The sequence below is a fragment of the Drosophila innubila genome, chromosome X (genome assembly GCF_004354385.1).
Source record: "Drosophila innubila isolate TH190305 chromosome X, UK_Dinn_1.0, whole genome shotgun sequence".
Classification (NCBI taxonomy): Eukaryota; Metazoa; Arthropoda; class Insecta; order Diptera; family Drosophilidae; genus Drosophila; species Drosophila innubila.
In genome coordinates, this window is record NC_047626.1 from 13,979,391 (window position 1) to 13,996,624 (window position 17,234).

Genomic DNA, 17,234 nt, shown 5'->3' on the forward strand with positions numbered 1-17,234 from the left:
GCTGTTGTTGTTGTTGTTGCCGTTCCGTTAGTGCTCGACTCGGTATCCTGGGCCTGTCCCAATGACCGAGTGTGGCATGTGGCATGTCTGCGCTCTTCGCTCTGCGCTCTCCGCTTCAAGCAACAAAACTGGCACAAGTCCGATGCACGAAACGAAATGAAACGAAACGAAACGCAGCCGATGTCGAATCGTTAGCCGAAGCCATGGCCAAAGCGGAGACACTGTTAGCCGAATGCCCGAATTGGCCAAAACTCAACGAAAGTCACACTCTGTGAACGCACACGCGCTGCGGCAGCTGACAGTTTCAGTGAACCACGGAGACGAACGGATTACGGGTAACAAAACAGCAGTCAAACAAAAAAATACCAAAAAAGAAAAAAAAAAAACAGGAAAAAGAAAATGAACAAAAATTTATAAAATTAAAGCTTATGCTAAAAAAAATAGTAAATAGTCAAGAACAATGAAAACAACTAAAAACAAATAAAATCAGACAAACTCTTGGCCGCACTCAAAGTCACAGTCAGAGACAAGTAGCAAGCTCTAAAAGCGACACCCCGCCCGTCTTCTCAAACTAACGAAAAAGCAGCAAAGTGTTTGAAATTCGAAACAAAAATATGTTGGCTACACAAATACATATATATATATATATATATATACAGTATAATATAATTTATACTATATATACTATATTATATACATATCATAAAGGCAAACTCAGTGCGCAGGCAACAAAACGTTTTACATAAGTTCTCAAAGTTCTTTTGTTTTTTTTTTTTCATTTTTTTTCTCCAATTTTTTTTTGTATTTTTTTCAAGTGCCTAAACAAAAAAAATGTAAGAATCGTCAAGAAACGAAAAGGAAAGAAAAGGAAGTAAGCTGTAAACGTAACGCAACATTTGTCTTATATACTATAAAGCTATGGCTATATATGTTATATATATATATGTATTATTTTTTTTATTGTTGTTGTTTGACGCGTGTGTATGTGTATGACAGCGGCAGCTCTCTTGCTCTGTGTGTGTGTGTGTTTGAAAAACGTGGCGTATACTTGCTGTGGCCTAAAAGCAAAAGATTGCGTATACGACTCGCAGCTAAGTGTGCGTGTGTGTGTGTGTGTGCATGTGTGTGTTCCGCAGCACAAAATGCGAATGCATAACTTGCAATTTGTTTGAAATGCCAAAAAACAACGCTCTTAAGTAGGCAACGAAAATTTAACGAACACACACACACACACACACACACACACACACACGCACGCCAACACGCACGCACGCATGCATGCAAGGCTGCATGTGTGTGCTTTTTGGAGTACTTATAAAGTTTGTCTTTGTCCGTGCTTCTGTGAATGTGTAAGTGTGTGTGTGTGTGTGTGTTTGAACTTTCGATTTTTCGTGGCTTGTCTTCAACTTATTGTTGTTGTTGTGTGTTCTGTGCTGTGCTGAATGTGTTTAGGCTTTGTATATTTACGTGCCTACATGTACATATGTATGCACATATGTATGTATGTATATATGCATGTGAGTATGCGTGTAACTGTATCTGGCATGTCCCTTTTTGAAGCGCGCATATGCCATGTGTATGTAAGGCAATGCCAACAACAACAACAACAACAATAACAACGACAACAACGAAAACGACATCAAAAAGGACAACGACAACAACGAAAACGACATCAAAAAGGACGAAGTCTGCGCTAGCACGAAACTCAACTCAACAGAACACAACACAACGCAACACAAAGCAACACAACACAACACAATTCAACTTAACTCAACTCGAAAAATATCAGCGAAATTCGAGCAGTCATACACACACACACACACAGACACTGCAATAGAGGAGGGGAAGTGGGAAGTGGGGGTTGGTTGGCACAGCAAAGTCAGTCACTCAGTCAGTCAGTCAGTTAGGCTGATGCCTCGCTAGCTGGCTAAGCAAAGGCAAGGCATGTAACGTCACACACTTACACACACACACACACACACAAACACATAACCCTCGTCATGCCAAGCGAGGCTCTACGCCTCTGGCAGCCCAGCACGCGCGTGTGCCACATCGCGTTTCGTGTTGTGCGCAAAAATTGAGCCGAGCGACAACGACAACGATGAGGCGAATAACGAAACGGGCAACTGGAAACAGCCAAAAGGAATAGGGACAAGGCGAGGACGCAGAACAGACCAGCGAGCTGGGGTTACCGAGAGAGAGAGAGAGAGAAAGAGAGAAAAACAGAGAGAGAGTGTGGTGAACGGAGCAATTGTGCAAAGGGGGAGGGGGCAACAAAATTGCCTGACTGCTTTGCTTTTGCCTGTCGCTTTGCCTACTTTCGCTACGAACGAAAATTGTGCAACGCTTTTGAAGTTGTTTGCTTGTCTAGCGTGGCAACAACAAAAACAACAACAACAACAACAACACCAAAAACGACAGCAACATCAGCAGCAGCAGTAGCGACAACATTCCATTTGTTTGTTGCCTGCAGCACAAAAGTATGCAACAGCAATTTTTCGTAATGAGCTCAAACCTTTTTTTCCCCTTTTTTACATGCATATGTTTTTTTTGTTGCTGTTGCACTTTCAATAACTCTAGTCTCCAGTTAATTATAGCTTTGCATGCTTTAGTTTTACTGTGGCGACATGCTGTCGACATTTCCATATAGCGTATACAATATCTCGTTGCCAATTGACCAGCAATGTCAATAAAGTTAATGGCAGTTTCGAATGAGTAAATACTACTTGCCACATCTAGAAAACATGCTGCTGACATTTCTATTTGGTTGTTTTATTGTTCTTTTTGTGTGTTTGTCTGTTTTACATAACAACAATGTGATCTAAAAGCGAGCAGAAATCAATTGGTCGCACACTTTCTTTTACTACTTTTAATAGCACGGACTGCTAATACGTTGCATAATTCTATGCGCTAACATTTAATTGTAAATTTAATACAGGCGTGTTCCCGAAATACAATTTAACCGAAAAAAAATCAAAAACTTATAAATTTTTTGTTGGTTTTCGGTTGGTTTACATTTCTGGAACACCCCTGATAGTAAAATTACACTTCGCGTTGCATACTTTTCTGGGCACTTGTAAAACAAAAGGTGTTGCATACTTGCGGGCGCAAATTGAAAAGCAATTGATCTCAATTACTTGACTACGCAACATTTACTGTGTGTTTATATAAAAAAAACTACACAAAAATGTCGCTTTGCTGCCATGTAACATGTGTGTGAGTGTGCGTGTTGGTTTCTTTGCCTGCGACTTTTAGGCGCTTAAAAATATGTATCACAAGCAACAAAAAAAGGACAAGGCCTGAAAGGTTACACAAACTACTACCTACTATCCACCCCCCGACTTCTATTTACCGACCACAGTGCCTACAAATGTGCGTGTGCCTATTTCCTTCGTCTATTGTCACAATTTGATTGTTGCTATTCAATTGGTTCTCTTGTTCAGCTGCTACTGATTTTTGTTGTATTTCTTTTATTCATCTACATAGCTGTTTTATTGTAGTTGTTCTTGTTGTTGTTTTTGGGTGTGCCAAATTTACATAACGTAAATGCTACATAAATAAATTATTAAATACGTGCTGTGAAAATGAATTGAATGTGGACAAAACATCAAAAAGAAACCACACACGCACACAAACTGACACTTGTATGTGGTTAATGAATGCAATAGTTGTGTTTCTTTTATGCATTGACATTTTTTTGTCAGTCAAATTTTCGATTTTGTAACAATTTCACAATTTAATTATAAGTTTTGCCAAAACCACAATATTTTAACCATCCCGCTTTTATTGTTTTCAGTCAACTTAAAGCGACCAAATGTCATGATACTTTTTTGAGAGATGCAAATATATTTATATATAGATACAAAATATATTTTTCATAAAATCTTTTATTGTGTAAAATGCATCAATAGTTAATAATTTTGTTGTCATTTAATATAATCTATGGCAGTTGAGCTTGTGACTCCGAAAATATGTCCAAAAACTGTTGATTTTTAATTTTCAAATTGTCATAAAATTAAAATAAAATGATTAAGCCATTGAATATATTTAGAGTGCTGTTCTGTTAAACGAAATTCTCCTTAAAATAACTTTATTATTCCACTCAAACAGCTCTTAGCATAAAATCGGCATAAACAAGCAAATATTCACCTTAAAATTAAATTTTTAATTTATGAAAAACTGACCCTAACACTATATTGTTTTTAAAAAAAATATGTTGCTATATTTAAAATTCTACTTGTGCAAAGAAGTATGACAAATCTAAAAATATTTTCCTTTATGAATTTTATTTTTTCTATTAAAATTTATTCTGTGTAATGATGGCGCACAAATTCACTATATTCAGGGGTGTTCTAGAAATGTAAAACAACCGAAAACCAACAAAATTTTTTTTGGGATTTTGGTTGGTTCTCGATTGGTTTACATTTCTAGAACACCCCCGATAGAATGAAATATATAAGCCGACCGACTTAATTGACCAATTGACTGGGCAATGCTATAAAATGCATTGCAAAAGCGGATCAGCGGGTCATAATGATTTGTGATAATAGCTGTGCTATTTATAAAGGGGCATAACTAATAACGAGGGCAATTGAGAGTGAGGAGTGGAGAGGAGAGGAGAGAGGGCTTCACTCAACGACTAGTGCCAGAATGGTTGAGGTCCAGTCTGGCCGGTGCCAAATGTTTCCAAACGTCGTTTCAACTTCGACCAATGTTGGTTGGATTTTAACCCACAATAGTAGTTGCCTCTCATTGTTGTTGTACGATAGTTGTTGTTGCTGTGGTGCGGCGAGTAGCGGCGAGAGAGCTGGCCACCAATTTGATGACCTAAAAATAGCATTAGAAGTCAAGTCGCTAAGGCTTGCGGCGAACAGCAACGACGGCGACGGCGACGGCAAAGTAGCACAACAAAAGTTGTGTTGACAACGAGCAAATGGACACAGTTGTCAGCAAGGGGTGGAAGGGGGGGCAGGCCACGAGAGCGAAGCGTGGCGAGAGCGAGAATCCTTTTTGCAGCGAATTCGTTTGCCGCGGCAAAAACACAAGACAAAAAGCAACTGTTGTAGACTTTTTGTTAAAGTTAAAGCAGTTTTTATTAACAATTCAATTCAATTTGTGTACAATTTATAAAATTATTTAAATTCATTTGCTAAGGCAGATATGCATACAAACGTACAAAGTGTTAAATAAATACTAGTGTAGCTGCTCATATTCTCGATTACTTACTCTCTGCCCCACGCTCTCATTGCTACTCGGAGAGCGTTTTCGCCGTGTCTGATGTGTCTTTGACTTTGGTGCTGGCTGTGTTTTTCACGTGCTCGCAAAAGTATGCTACAAAATAATCTGTTTGACGGTCCGAAGTTGCATAAACATAAACAAACAGCGAACGCTGCAGCGCGCTGCTACAAAACAACAAATCCAAAAAATATATAATAATAAAATATAAATTTTTTTCGTGTGACTTTTTTGCAAGTGAAATTTGTGCTATTTTGTGCTTTTACTATATTAAACAAATAACACCAAAAAATGTGCACGTACACATACACATTCCCTTACACACACACACACACACTGTTTGTGCAATATTTGATCACATTTTAGACAGTTAACAGTTGTTAACACATGAATTTAATTAAAATAATGAAATAAGTTGAATGTTGAATAAATAAAAGGAAAGAAAAATAACAAGATAAATTGAATGCAAAAGTAAAAGAAAAAAAATTAGGAACAATGCCAGCAGCAGCAAGAACAATCAATCAATCAATCAATCGATAGCGCAACAACAATAAGAACGAGTCAAATCAACCGAAAGCCTAGCCACATCAAGCACATAAAAACACAACTGCGCCGGCTATAAGACGCACTCACAATCACACACACATATATACCTATACATATACACATACCTACACAAGTCAGCCTAAACACGCACATGCATGTCGACAGCGGCTCCTGTTACGGCAACATCTAAAGCTTCTTGTCCTTGTCACCAAATGAGTTTGTCATATTCAAACTCATATTCATACTCATATTCATAATTATACTCGTATTCGTTAGAAATTATTAATTGTTTTTCAAACAGCGCTGGGAACCAACAAATCAGCGAAAATAATAAGAAAAAACACCAAAAACCTAAACAAGAAAATATTTAAAATAAAATAGAAAAGATATATACAAAAAAAAAAAAAATAAACAAAAGCACGCGATCGCAAAGCAAAGTAAAAATAATAAAAACAAAGAAATCGAAAATCATCAAAATTGTTAAAACGCGCCGCGTCGTCATCCATTAGATCCGTATGCATGTGTGGGTGTGTGCGTTGATGCATATCCATGTGTGAGCTACAACAACAAAAACAGCAACAGCAACGGCAATCGCTACATCAATAGTTAACAGCATAGCTGCAGCAATATTTGTGGCAGTTCATTGCAACAACAGCAGCAACAAATAACACCCACAACAGCAACAGCCAACATTAAAACATCATCATCAACAGCAACAACAACAATAGCAGCAGCAGCAGCAACAAGAAAGGCACAAGATCGATTGACATCGATTAACGGTGAGTAAAGATTGATATGTCTTAAGTGTTAAGTTACTGTTTTAACAAACAAAATTTATTTGATTTATATTTAAAGAAAATTTTTTTTTTTTTTTTGTAAACTTGTTTCAAGCAACCATTCAAAAAAATTAATATAAATTAAGAAAAGGTTAATATTTTTGTTTTGAGAAATATAACATGTGAATTTTTAGTATTGTTGAAACAATTACATGACAGACTGTATTTTTTTGCTGGGTATGTAAATATCTAGAATCGAAGCTAATGTTGCTTAATGATGGTCACACAGCGGCAATGGTAGCTAATAGTTAGCCATGATTATGTCATTAATGAGCCACTGCAGTAGAAAACTCTAAGACACTTGGCTAACACTTACACACGCACACACACACTTGGCCTACTGCATAGTTGGCTCAACCTTTTGGTGGCTTTTGGAGGGCAAACTAGAGGCACAGTCACTTGACAGGCAAGCGGGCGTTGAGTTTCGTTAAGAAGAATACCAAAATAATTCTAACTTTGAGATACAAGATACAAATACGAGAAAAAGCTTAAAGCAAAGGAAAGGAAACAGCGAGCGAGATGAAGAAAGAGTAAGAAAGAGAGAGAAATATGTAGAGCAAGAATGAGGACTCAAAGGATGCCTTGCTCACAGCGCAAACGCTGACTAATCTCGCTCTCTTTTCGCTCCCTCTCTCTCTTTCCTCTCTCTCTTTGTGTCTCTCTTAACGCTTTCCCGCTGGGCCTTGCACATGTATATGTAAAATTCATTGACTAACAACATGCGAACTTCGTTCAGTTTATGGCAAGGCTTTATGTATGTGTGTGTATTTATTTTGTAATATTCTATAATATTATTTTATATAGATATATGCGTATATATATGAAACTGGCTAGCTAATCAATTTGTGCTACGCTTAGGTATTATTAAATATTTAAACATTTTCACATTTGTTTTTAACAACTGCAAAATGCAGCTATGCATTTTTTATAGCATAATTTTGTGCACCTTTTAATGCCTGTAACGAATGCTCTGAATTGAACATTAAGTCTTATTTTATAGAAATTATGCGCATACTGTGACAATGAATGAACTACGCATACATATGTACATACATACATACGCACATTTTTACATAAATTCATGTAAGTTTTGTGTGTATAAAAACACGTCGAAATATCGAACTGACCTACTTTTGTGCTCAATGCAAACATATACACACAAATGTATACATAGAAACTGTTGTGTATGTCTTTGTGTGTGTGTGTGTAAATGTTGTATCCATGTATCTCCGCTGCGAATACGCCAAAAAGGCAGCGCACACACACATTGACATTGGGCAAGAGTGCTTTGACCTTAGTTCCGCCTGCTTATATAAGCCAAAAAGCAATCGAAAACAATTTCTAGCCAATTCGAGAGTCGACTGCCAATATTCTTACAACATTTTCAAAATTTTACACCCGTTTCTTATAAATAAAGTAACAGGATTTATTGTGTGCTTTGGAATGTGTGTAAGTATATATATATCTTGATCAACACCCTAGTCGATATACCCATGCCCGTCTGTCCATATGTCCGTCTGTCCATCTGTCCGTCCGTGTGAGCGCCTAAATCCCAGAGACTCTAAGAGAGCAAGCAAATTTGGCACACAGACTTCTACAGACCCCACGCAGGTCAAGTTTGTTTTACATTATTTAAAGGCCCCCCTTCCGCCACCGCAATCGCGAAAAACCAGCACACCCGCAGTTTTAAAGATAAAACGTTTTTTGTGGTAATTAACGTAATTTATTATTATTATCTATTGTCCTACTTAATCGCGGAAATATCGGGCAAATAGAACGGTAGAAATGCCTAGTTTAATTTTTTTAAAGCAATACAAGCTCCTAAAAGCACGCAGTAGTTTTTATATATTAAGCCCTTACAAACATTTTAAAAATTCCTACCCGAATGGTAATGATATGCAGATTTCATACCGAAATGCTTCAGGCTGGAAACATAAGAATTTCATAATATTTAACCTGAAGTAGTTATAATACAGTTGCTATCCTGTAAGTTTGGTCCAACATAAGTATTGTCTGCTGTTACTGTACGAAAAAGGCTGTCAGTATTTCAACTAAAAACCAGCAACAACAACAATACACGATAGGAAAGATCAACATTAATCAAAATATATGGAAAAGGCCAATAAAGAGAGTGGACAATTCACAAAACTATTTTCAGCTTTCAATTTCGCTCCCACGAGCACATTACCATTGATCAAAAGCAGATTCCGGTTCAATCTTCAATCTACAATTTTGGGTTTCCTTGACGCTTCGACATCCTCAAACGAAGACTATAATATACATAATCTTACTACAGCAGTGCGACTGACAACATCAGTCATTTTACTACTCATCGCATTGTTACAAATAATAGAAACTTGTTCTACTCCAGTGTTTGAACTTGCCATTTTCAAATGCAGAGTTTTTTTTATTTAACGTTGTCTAATTCGAAAGAGAGCTTAAAGAACTGTTTCATGGGCTAGTAAATACATACAAACTAATTTGTGTTAGGAAATTTAATTTTAACATACATACTCAAGGACAGGTTGTTGAAAAAGGATTTCTGATTTCTAAGTGAACTCCGAACCTCTATTAGCGCCCGCACTTTTGAATCTATATTGACCATCATAGTGGGATTGTTGTCACTGCAACTGAGCCTATTGCATCTTAGAAAAATTATATACGTATTTATGTAAATTTGAAATATTATTATCTTTTATGAATTCAATGTAAAATAAATGTTTTGCCAAACCTTTCATTAGACAGTTATTACTTTTACTTGCTTTTAAGTGTTTTTTTTTTTTAATTTGTTTAATGATTATATCTTTTGATATAACTGGGTTCGAACCCTGCCATGTTCAAATTCAGTAACTTACCTATTCTGTTAATTTTTGAAAGTTCATGCTTTTCTATTTCTATATGCAACTATTTCAGATTTCAAATAAAAAGCAGAAAAAGTTAAATTATTTACTAAATTTTAATATTTTGTATTAACAAATTTAATTATAATGTTATAATGTTTTTATATTCAATTTACAAATTAATTTAATTTAATTCAATAAGTTTTATATTATAAGAAATCTTTTAACCAATTAACTCTTTTTCAGCAGATACCTTTCTGTAATTTAATGACCTTAACTATTTTACATTCAATTAAAAGCATATTTCAATTAATTGGCTGACTTGTTTACCCTTTGAAAAATTCCTGTGTTATTCAGTTTTTATTTATTTTTATTTATTTATTAAATATTGATACATTTCGCCACAATTCAACAGAATTTCGCCCTTTGCAATTAATATCGTGGGTATCTTCTTTTCTTTAAGCATTCTAGGAAGGGATAATAAAGTTTCTGTAGAATTTTCTTTTAAATCAATTCCACTGAAATTTTGAAATATAATTTTTTAATTAGTCTTTGATATTCATTCTGTTTTCCTGGAATCTTTTTATATAAGGGACGGTAATTAGCAAAGTCGTAGTAGCCTTTAATTAGTAGATTTTTGAAATTTATTAAATAAGTTAAAAAAAAAAATTGTTAATTTATTATGTATTAAAAATGACTATTGAGGGCTAAACACAGAAGTGAAACAGAGTTATAATTTCAATGAAATCAGTTAATTAACCCACAACCGCTGATACCTTGCTTGCTTAACTTAATTTTAGGTCTAGTTTGAAGTATGATTACTTTTTTTCTTATACATTCTTTTTTTTATACATTTGGACCCCAGAGGACAAAAAAAGTTCTTTATCTTATTTTATTTTTTTTTTTAAATTGAGTATTTTAAAAGCCGTTTTTAGAAGTACAGATGTAATTCATTTATTCAAAGTTTTAAATTTTAGCCAATAGTTTTACAGCTACCCAATTTAAAATTAAGAAAATAATGATATTTTTGGTTTATTTTTACGGTTTTTTTACTTTAAGCTTTTGGAAAAATTATTTAAAAAAATTGATTTCATTAATATTATTTTACGGCATTTATTGATTGTTAATTGTTTTGCATTTGAAATTGATTGGAATTTACTAATTGCCAATTGCCACCTCATGTTAATCCAATTAAGCTGTGCATTAAGTTCCCGTTTTTTGTTTCAATCGAACGGGTTCAACGAACACGTTAATCGTTTTGCTCTGTATACTTATACCCTGTAATCGTGGAGTACTCGGGTATAGTGGGATTGTTGCCATTTGTGTAACAGGCAGGCATGAAAGACTCGCAAAATTATATATATTCTTGATTAGCAACAATAACTGATGCTGATGCACTGAAACTTTAAAGGCCACCCCCGCTACATCAACAGTATTTAAGATAAAATAATCTTTTCGGGCGAAAACATTGCTTTTAATTATTTGCAATCATTCCTGTTAAAACATACATATATGTATATCAGTAGTTACAGCTCTTAAAATAAAGATTATTAGCAAATGAATGCACTGTTTTTTATATAATAACAAAACAGTCTATATTTTATATATGGCTCGATTTCTCTTTGAATTTATCATTGCTTGAAGGGTATTGAGTATGAATTCCAACTGTGGTACTACTCATCGAATATATATATATATTTTTTCGGCAGCCATAAATTCTTTTCAAATATTAATCTATTTATTTATTATTCATATAATTGTTAAAAAAAAAATAATTTAAAATGTATTATATGCCTTTTATTGAATTTAAAAATAATTTTAATTAAATTCAGTAATTTCTGAGTAGTTCTGTGCTTTTGGGTTGTAAAAACTTTGTAGAGCACGCCAGCTGATTGCTGATTGAGCACAAAAGACGAATCTCCGAAAAAATCGTAACTCATAAACAATTACAAACACTTATATGACTGCAAGCTTACATTGATGACAATGTTATGTCATAATGCATAAGGAGGCGTGGTAGACCACAAAAAGTATATATACTCCTCATCAGCATCAACAGCTGAGTCGCTATACCGATGTCTGTCATTCCGTATCCCACAAAAAAAAAACCTCTACACGAGGTAAAAGTCTAGTGACGAAAGCATATTCCAGTCCCAAAATTTCTGATACCCAATTTCGTGACGAAAAAAAATTATGTTTAATATAAAAATTTTAAATATTAATATAAATTAATAAAAAAAAACACGAAAATTGGCATTCTGCACTGTGCGCAAAAAGGGTGAGCTACCACGAACATAATAATTACTGCCTTTAAAACGCTCGGTCCAAAATCAAGTTATAGTATAAAAAAATACTTTGTTTCTTAAGATATCTCAGCTTGTATGATATAATAGCTTTCTTACTTGTACTATCGATTGTTGAGTTATCGTTTGATACTAATTGTGCTTTTATTTCCTATTTGCAGCATCGTGCTAAGCGGCGGGCGCTACTCGAACATGGCGCCTCGGATATAGTTGTAGCTTCATGTAGAAGGCGACATCCATGTGCCTCATGTGAGTATGAATCATGCATAATTTTGGAGGGATATACATACCTACATATAAACTGTGCAAGTTTATAAACTTATAATCGTAATTGTTATTATCTCTGTCTGCGTGTGTGTGCGTTTGTGTGCAACTGCAACATTTACAGGCCTTGGAAATCTAAGGCTCTCATCGTTGGCCGCATAGACAATGACAGAAGATTCCGACTCGATATCTGAGGAAGAACGCAGTTTGTTCCGTCCCTTTACCCGCGAATCATTGGTGCAAATTGAACAACGCATTGCCGCTGAACATGAAAAGCAAAAGGAGCTGGAAAGAAAGAGAGCCGAGGGAGAGGTGGTAATTATTTCTAGCTGAATGTCGTAACTAACAATTATTTGCATCTACTATATGCATTACGTATATGTATCATGTGCTATTTTGTGTAACAAATTCTATATCTAAAAATATCTAACATCTAATCTCTGCTATCTGTAACTCTAACTACTTATAACTATAACTGTATTTACTCGTACATATATAATTATTACGATTTACAATTTTCGATTTAAACATTAATTATTTTACATTTACAAATTAACGATAATCGATTGTCGGCCAACGACTATCGATTAATGTTAAAAGCTACTGTGCGCTTATTATCGTGCTTAAACGTCTATTGAATATGTACTATAAATAGCTAACAAAAACATACTCGTATTTTTACTAATACCTAATATCAACAAATAATACTACTAAATATTACTACTCCAACTAAGTACTAAAAATATTACTTGCTATTATCCTGTTTGTAAACCCGAAATGCCAAGTAATACAGTCCACCTTGAACAGCATCAATCAGATAATCATATTCGAAACATCAATAAGTCCCGCCCATGTCTAATAAAGTATCTTTAATTCCTTTATCGAAACGATACAGCTCTGATATCGTTCTCTAAACTTCACTAATTTCAATACTAAACACACTCTCTAATAAACTATGTATATTAATATAAGTCTCTTAGTGCTTTGTGAGACATACACAGTCATCATTCCTATGTCCTTCTTTATGTAAATACTCGTTTTATATCATTAATTCAGCATTATCACCAAATATATCAAGCATATCTCAATAAGTATGTACCGGTCTCCTCAGACTTTGTATAAATTTCATGCGCTCTCTCTCTCTCTCTCTCTATATCTCTTATTTCGCTACTTAAAAACCAATCTATCCAACCAAAAATATTCATCCTTTGTGCTGACCCCTATACTTAGGATTAACCATGAAATCAATCTAATTGTGACTTGAGTAATAAAACTCTCTGCACACTCTCAACTTCTTCTTATCTTCTTCAACTTTCCAGTATTGTTACCTTTCTTCAATCTTCCAAAAAGAAAATAAGATCGATTATTGTATCGTAATTGAAAAATCCCGACTAGAAAATTCTTGTATTCTGTGTTTTTTACCCTCCACTACATTCACCTGGGTTTGTGCTTTGTGTGAATAATAATTATTATTTATGTTAAGTCTACGCTAATTAAATTATTTTGTCTCTTTATTATTATTTGAACAAAATTCAAAAACAATTAATCAAAAAATATATGTACTTGTATGTTCCTTTTACTTCTGTTGTTGTCGTATTTTGTATAACTCACAATCTTTCCCCTTAAAATTCGTAATTGTGTGTAACCTTATCCATTCGTATTATAATTCATACAATAAAACCCAAAAATTAAACTTTTCCTGCCATAATCGTTGTACGTTTGTTTGTTGGTTTGTTTGTTTCATTTTTTTTGTTCAGTATTGACAGTAAGAAATGTGTATTTCAACTATTGGCTTCGTAATGTGTTCTAATCGTGTATATATATATATATATTTCGTAATTGACTATATCAATTTATGTTACAGACAAGGTTATTTATTGTCTGAGGCAAAAAGTGGTTTCGTTTTGTTCCAATTTATTTTGTTTTGATTTTCATTTTATGTTTCGCCTTGTTTCTTTTCAAAAATTTATGTTGATCTCATTTTTAAAACTTCAACTTCGACTCAATAAATTACTGTCCTTGGTCCTGTGAATCACACACGGTACTCGTAACTCACAAAACAAACCCACGACAGTTTCGTTGTGTAAATACTTATGCTAAAAGTTCAAGTTCCATTTAACCATTCCACCAGATCCAGTATCAACAAAATAAAAAAAAAACCAGACCATATATGTATCTACAACCATTTTCAATGAATTAACTGTGTATACTTGTAGTTGCGATTCATACTTAGATTAACAAATCGTATTGAATCATTTTTTTTTTTTGCGGCTGTGTAATCAATTATCAATTATTACAATAATAAACAATATCGTAGAGAAGATATTCAAAGAGAGCTTAAAGCATTGAGCTTCAAGGCGGCAATATGCAACACTGACAGCCTCTCAAAAGCTGCATGTTACGAAATCAAATCATAATGTTGAATTTCGATAGATGCACCAAGACTCTTGATTTGATTTTCGAACTCTCTATCTTGCTCTCGCCCGCCCTTTTTTGCTTCTGTCAACATGTAAAATATAAATATATTATGCAATTACATATACATTTAAATCCACATGTGTATCAGTGTATTATAAAATACAATTATCATGCGCGCACTAAAAAATTCAACATAAATTTTTAAACAACTAGAAAAATAATAATTAAAGAACTAGAACTATCGTAACTCTCGCTCTCTTCTCTGACTTCCTATCTGTCTCCCTCTCTTTCTGTACAACACACATGGCACAGACAGTGCCTCAACCTTAGCTGTTTTATATACTATACTTCTATACTTCACTTCTCACACTTTTTCTTTGTCTATCTGTCTCGCTCTATATATCGTGTCTGTCCTTTATTTTCTGTCTCTCCCACTCTCTCGACTTCGAAATGTCCCCAAATACACAAAACATACCGTAAAAAAAAAAAAAAAACACAACAATAATAAATATGGATTATAAAAACCAAAGAATGAAATAAGATAATACCAAGAACAAACCAATCATTATTATTATAAAAATTACGTATAATATCTTGAAGAATACAGAACATTTCACATACATTTATATATATATATATAAATATATATTATATTATTTTTTTTTCTACTTTTTTTTCGTGTACTTTTTTCTTTTTTATTTACAACTTTTTCTCTACTTTATAATGCTCCCAAACGAAACTTTTGCGCGCTGCTGTCTGGAAAATATACCAAACAAAACTATAATAAACAACAAATAATAATAAAAAAAATACTTTAAAAAATAATTTATGATGAACAATTCGGTGCTTGCATTTCGAAAATAACAAAAACTTAATTTTTTTTTAACTTTTACCCGGATTATTAATGAAAAAAAAAAAAAACAAACATCCTAAACCAAATACCAAATCCAAATCTTCTTTCAGCCGCAATATGGTCGCAAGAAAAAACAAAAAGAAGTAAGATTTTTCACAGAACTTTTAGTCTAACACACAAAAACGAACAGCGTACCTGCCTTAAACACACAAAAAACCTAAACTTAAACAAAAAAATAACAAAATTTAATTTAAAAAAAGAGAAAAGAAACAAAGCTTTTAATTTGTTTTGCCGTTTGATTTGAAAATTTATTGCCAAAATTTCTTAATTCCTAGCCGCTTTTTCTTTGGTTTGTTTTTTATGTATTCGTAAATGCTTAAATATTTGCTGTATTCGTATTTGTAATTCTATTCGTATTCGTATTCGTAATTGTGTATTGGTATGCGTACTCTCTTTCCTAAACTGTATAACCCCAATGTAAAAAAGAATAAGACAAATTTGATGCAACATTTGCCAAAGATAAAAGCTCTTAACAACTATAAAGCTTAACTTTTCAATCTAACATATTTTGCTTTGTGTATAACTCACGTAACTGTATATTCGAATATATATATACTACTACTAATACTTCCTACTATTATTACAACTACTTACTATAACCTACTATTTTCTATATACCCAAAGTGCAGCTCTCGTTCGTCTAAGCAATTTTGACTTTCTTTTTATCCTGCTTAGATATATATACATATATATATACAAATAGTATATGTATATATTATTATTCACTTTATAAAGCTATGCCAATTGCAAACCCAACTTAAAATATTTCTACTTGACTGTCTTTCATTTTGTCAATTTTGGCAACGCTTAACTTTTTAAAATGCATATGCTTTAAAAGATTAGTCAACTTTGTGTTCAAAATACTTGATTTACACTAAGCAACACTAGTTAAAAGTTTACATGATTTCCAACTCTTAAAAGCAGAGCATTCACTTTCGTATAAATTTGTCTTTCGGCTTAAAGTTCATGTCGAATCAATGTGGTTCAGAACTGAAAATATAGTAGTCTCAATTAAATGACCTTAAATTCCATAGCAATAACAAATGCTTTCAGAAAAAAATATTTTGAGCAATTCTTTTTTTTCCCAAAGTTGACTATTTTAATGCAATATGTTTGAAAATCGAATTTATCAAATGTTTTGGCCGTGTTTATTGGAAAACGGTTGAAATTAAAAAAAGCTTCAGTTTCTCATAAGTTTCATCAAAAATGAGATATTGGAAATTTTTTTATTAGCATTTTTATTTAATTATTAAATGCAAATAATTAATATTATTATTAATTCCTTAAATGTTTCAAGTGCTTTTTTAAGCATAACATATGCCACATTAATACGAAAGTGAAGCTCAGATAATTGCATTACTAATACTTTGTTGTGCATTTTGTTGCAAAGTGTATGCTAGCTTAGGCAGTAACATTTTATCAGCCTAACCCCCGCCCCACGCCCCTCAGTTATGTCTTGAGTGCTATTAATGCTCTTATGAGACACAGAAAAGGGGAGTATTGAAAGGAAATGCGACTCAAAGATGTAAAATCAATGAGAATTATTTAAGCATGTAATCTCAAAGAGTGGTATACTTAACTGTTATACGAAAGTACTTATACTGTTATATATATTTGCTTATGTTGTGCCTGTTTACAATTACAAGACAACGAATTATATAAAAGCACTTGTATGTGTGTCAATTGTTGTTGTTATACCTATAGCAAAGGTGTGTGTGTATGTATGTCTAGTAGGGATCGTTATATGTAGGACAGACGATTGTTTCTTTTGACCATACTATGCAGATGTCTGATGATTTACACAGTGCGCGCAATTGCTAAATTTATGCATAAAAAATTTGGCATTGCCGTCAACGACAACAGTTAAGATAACAACAAC

At 33.5% G+C, this 17,234-nt stretch overlaps 1 protein-coding gene and 1 long non-coding RNA gene across 2 annotated transcripts in view; both read left to right on the forward strand.

Annotated features, from left to right (window-relative positions):
• The first annotated feature begins 253 nt into the window (after window positions 1-253).
• Window positions 254-6,145, forward strand: LOC117782859. The gene is made up of 2 exons (XR_004617334.1): window positions 254-335; window positions 6,083-6,145. It is a non-coding gene; the product is annotated as an uncharacterized LOC117782859 (long non-coding RNA).
• Window positions 6,146-6,205: 60 nt separating this feature from the next.
• Window positions 6,206-17,234, forward strand: part of LOC117782864 (sodium channel protein para) — a 66,649-nt gene continuing 55,620 nt past the window's right edge. The window contains exons 1-4 of the mRNA XM_034619935.1: window positions 6,206-6,560; window positions 11,922-12,009; window positions 12,149-12,339; window positions 15,406-15,438. Of these exons, the coding sequence (XP_034475826.1) occupies window positions 12,190-12,339; window positions 15,406-15,438 (183 nt within the window). The 5' untranslated portion in view covers window positions 6,206-6,560; window positions 11,922-12,009; window positions 12,149-12,189. The remainder of the gene's footprint in view (window positions 6,561-11,921; window positions 12,010-12,148; window positions 12,340-15,405; window positions 15,439-17,234) is intronic.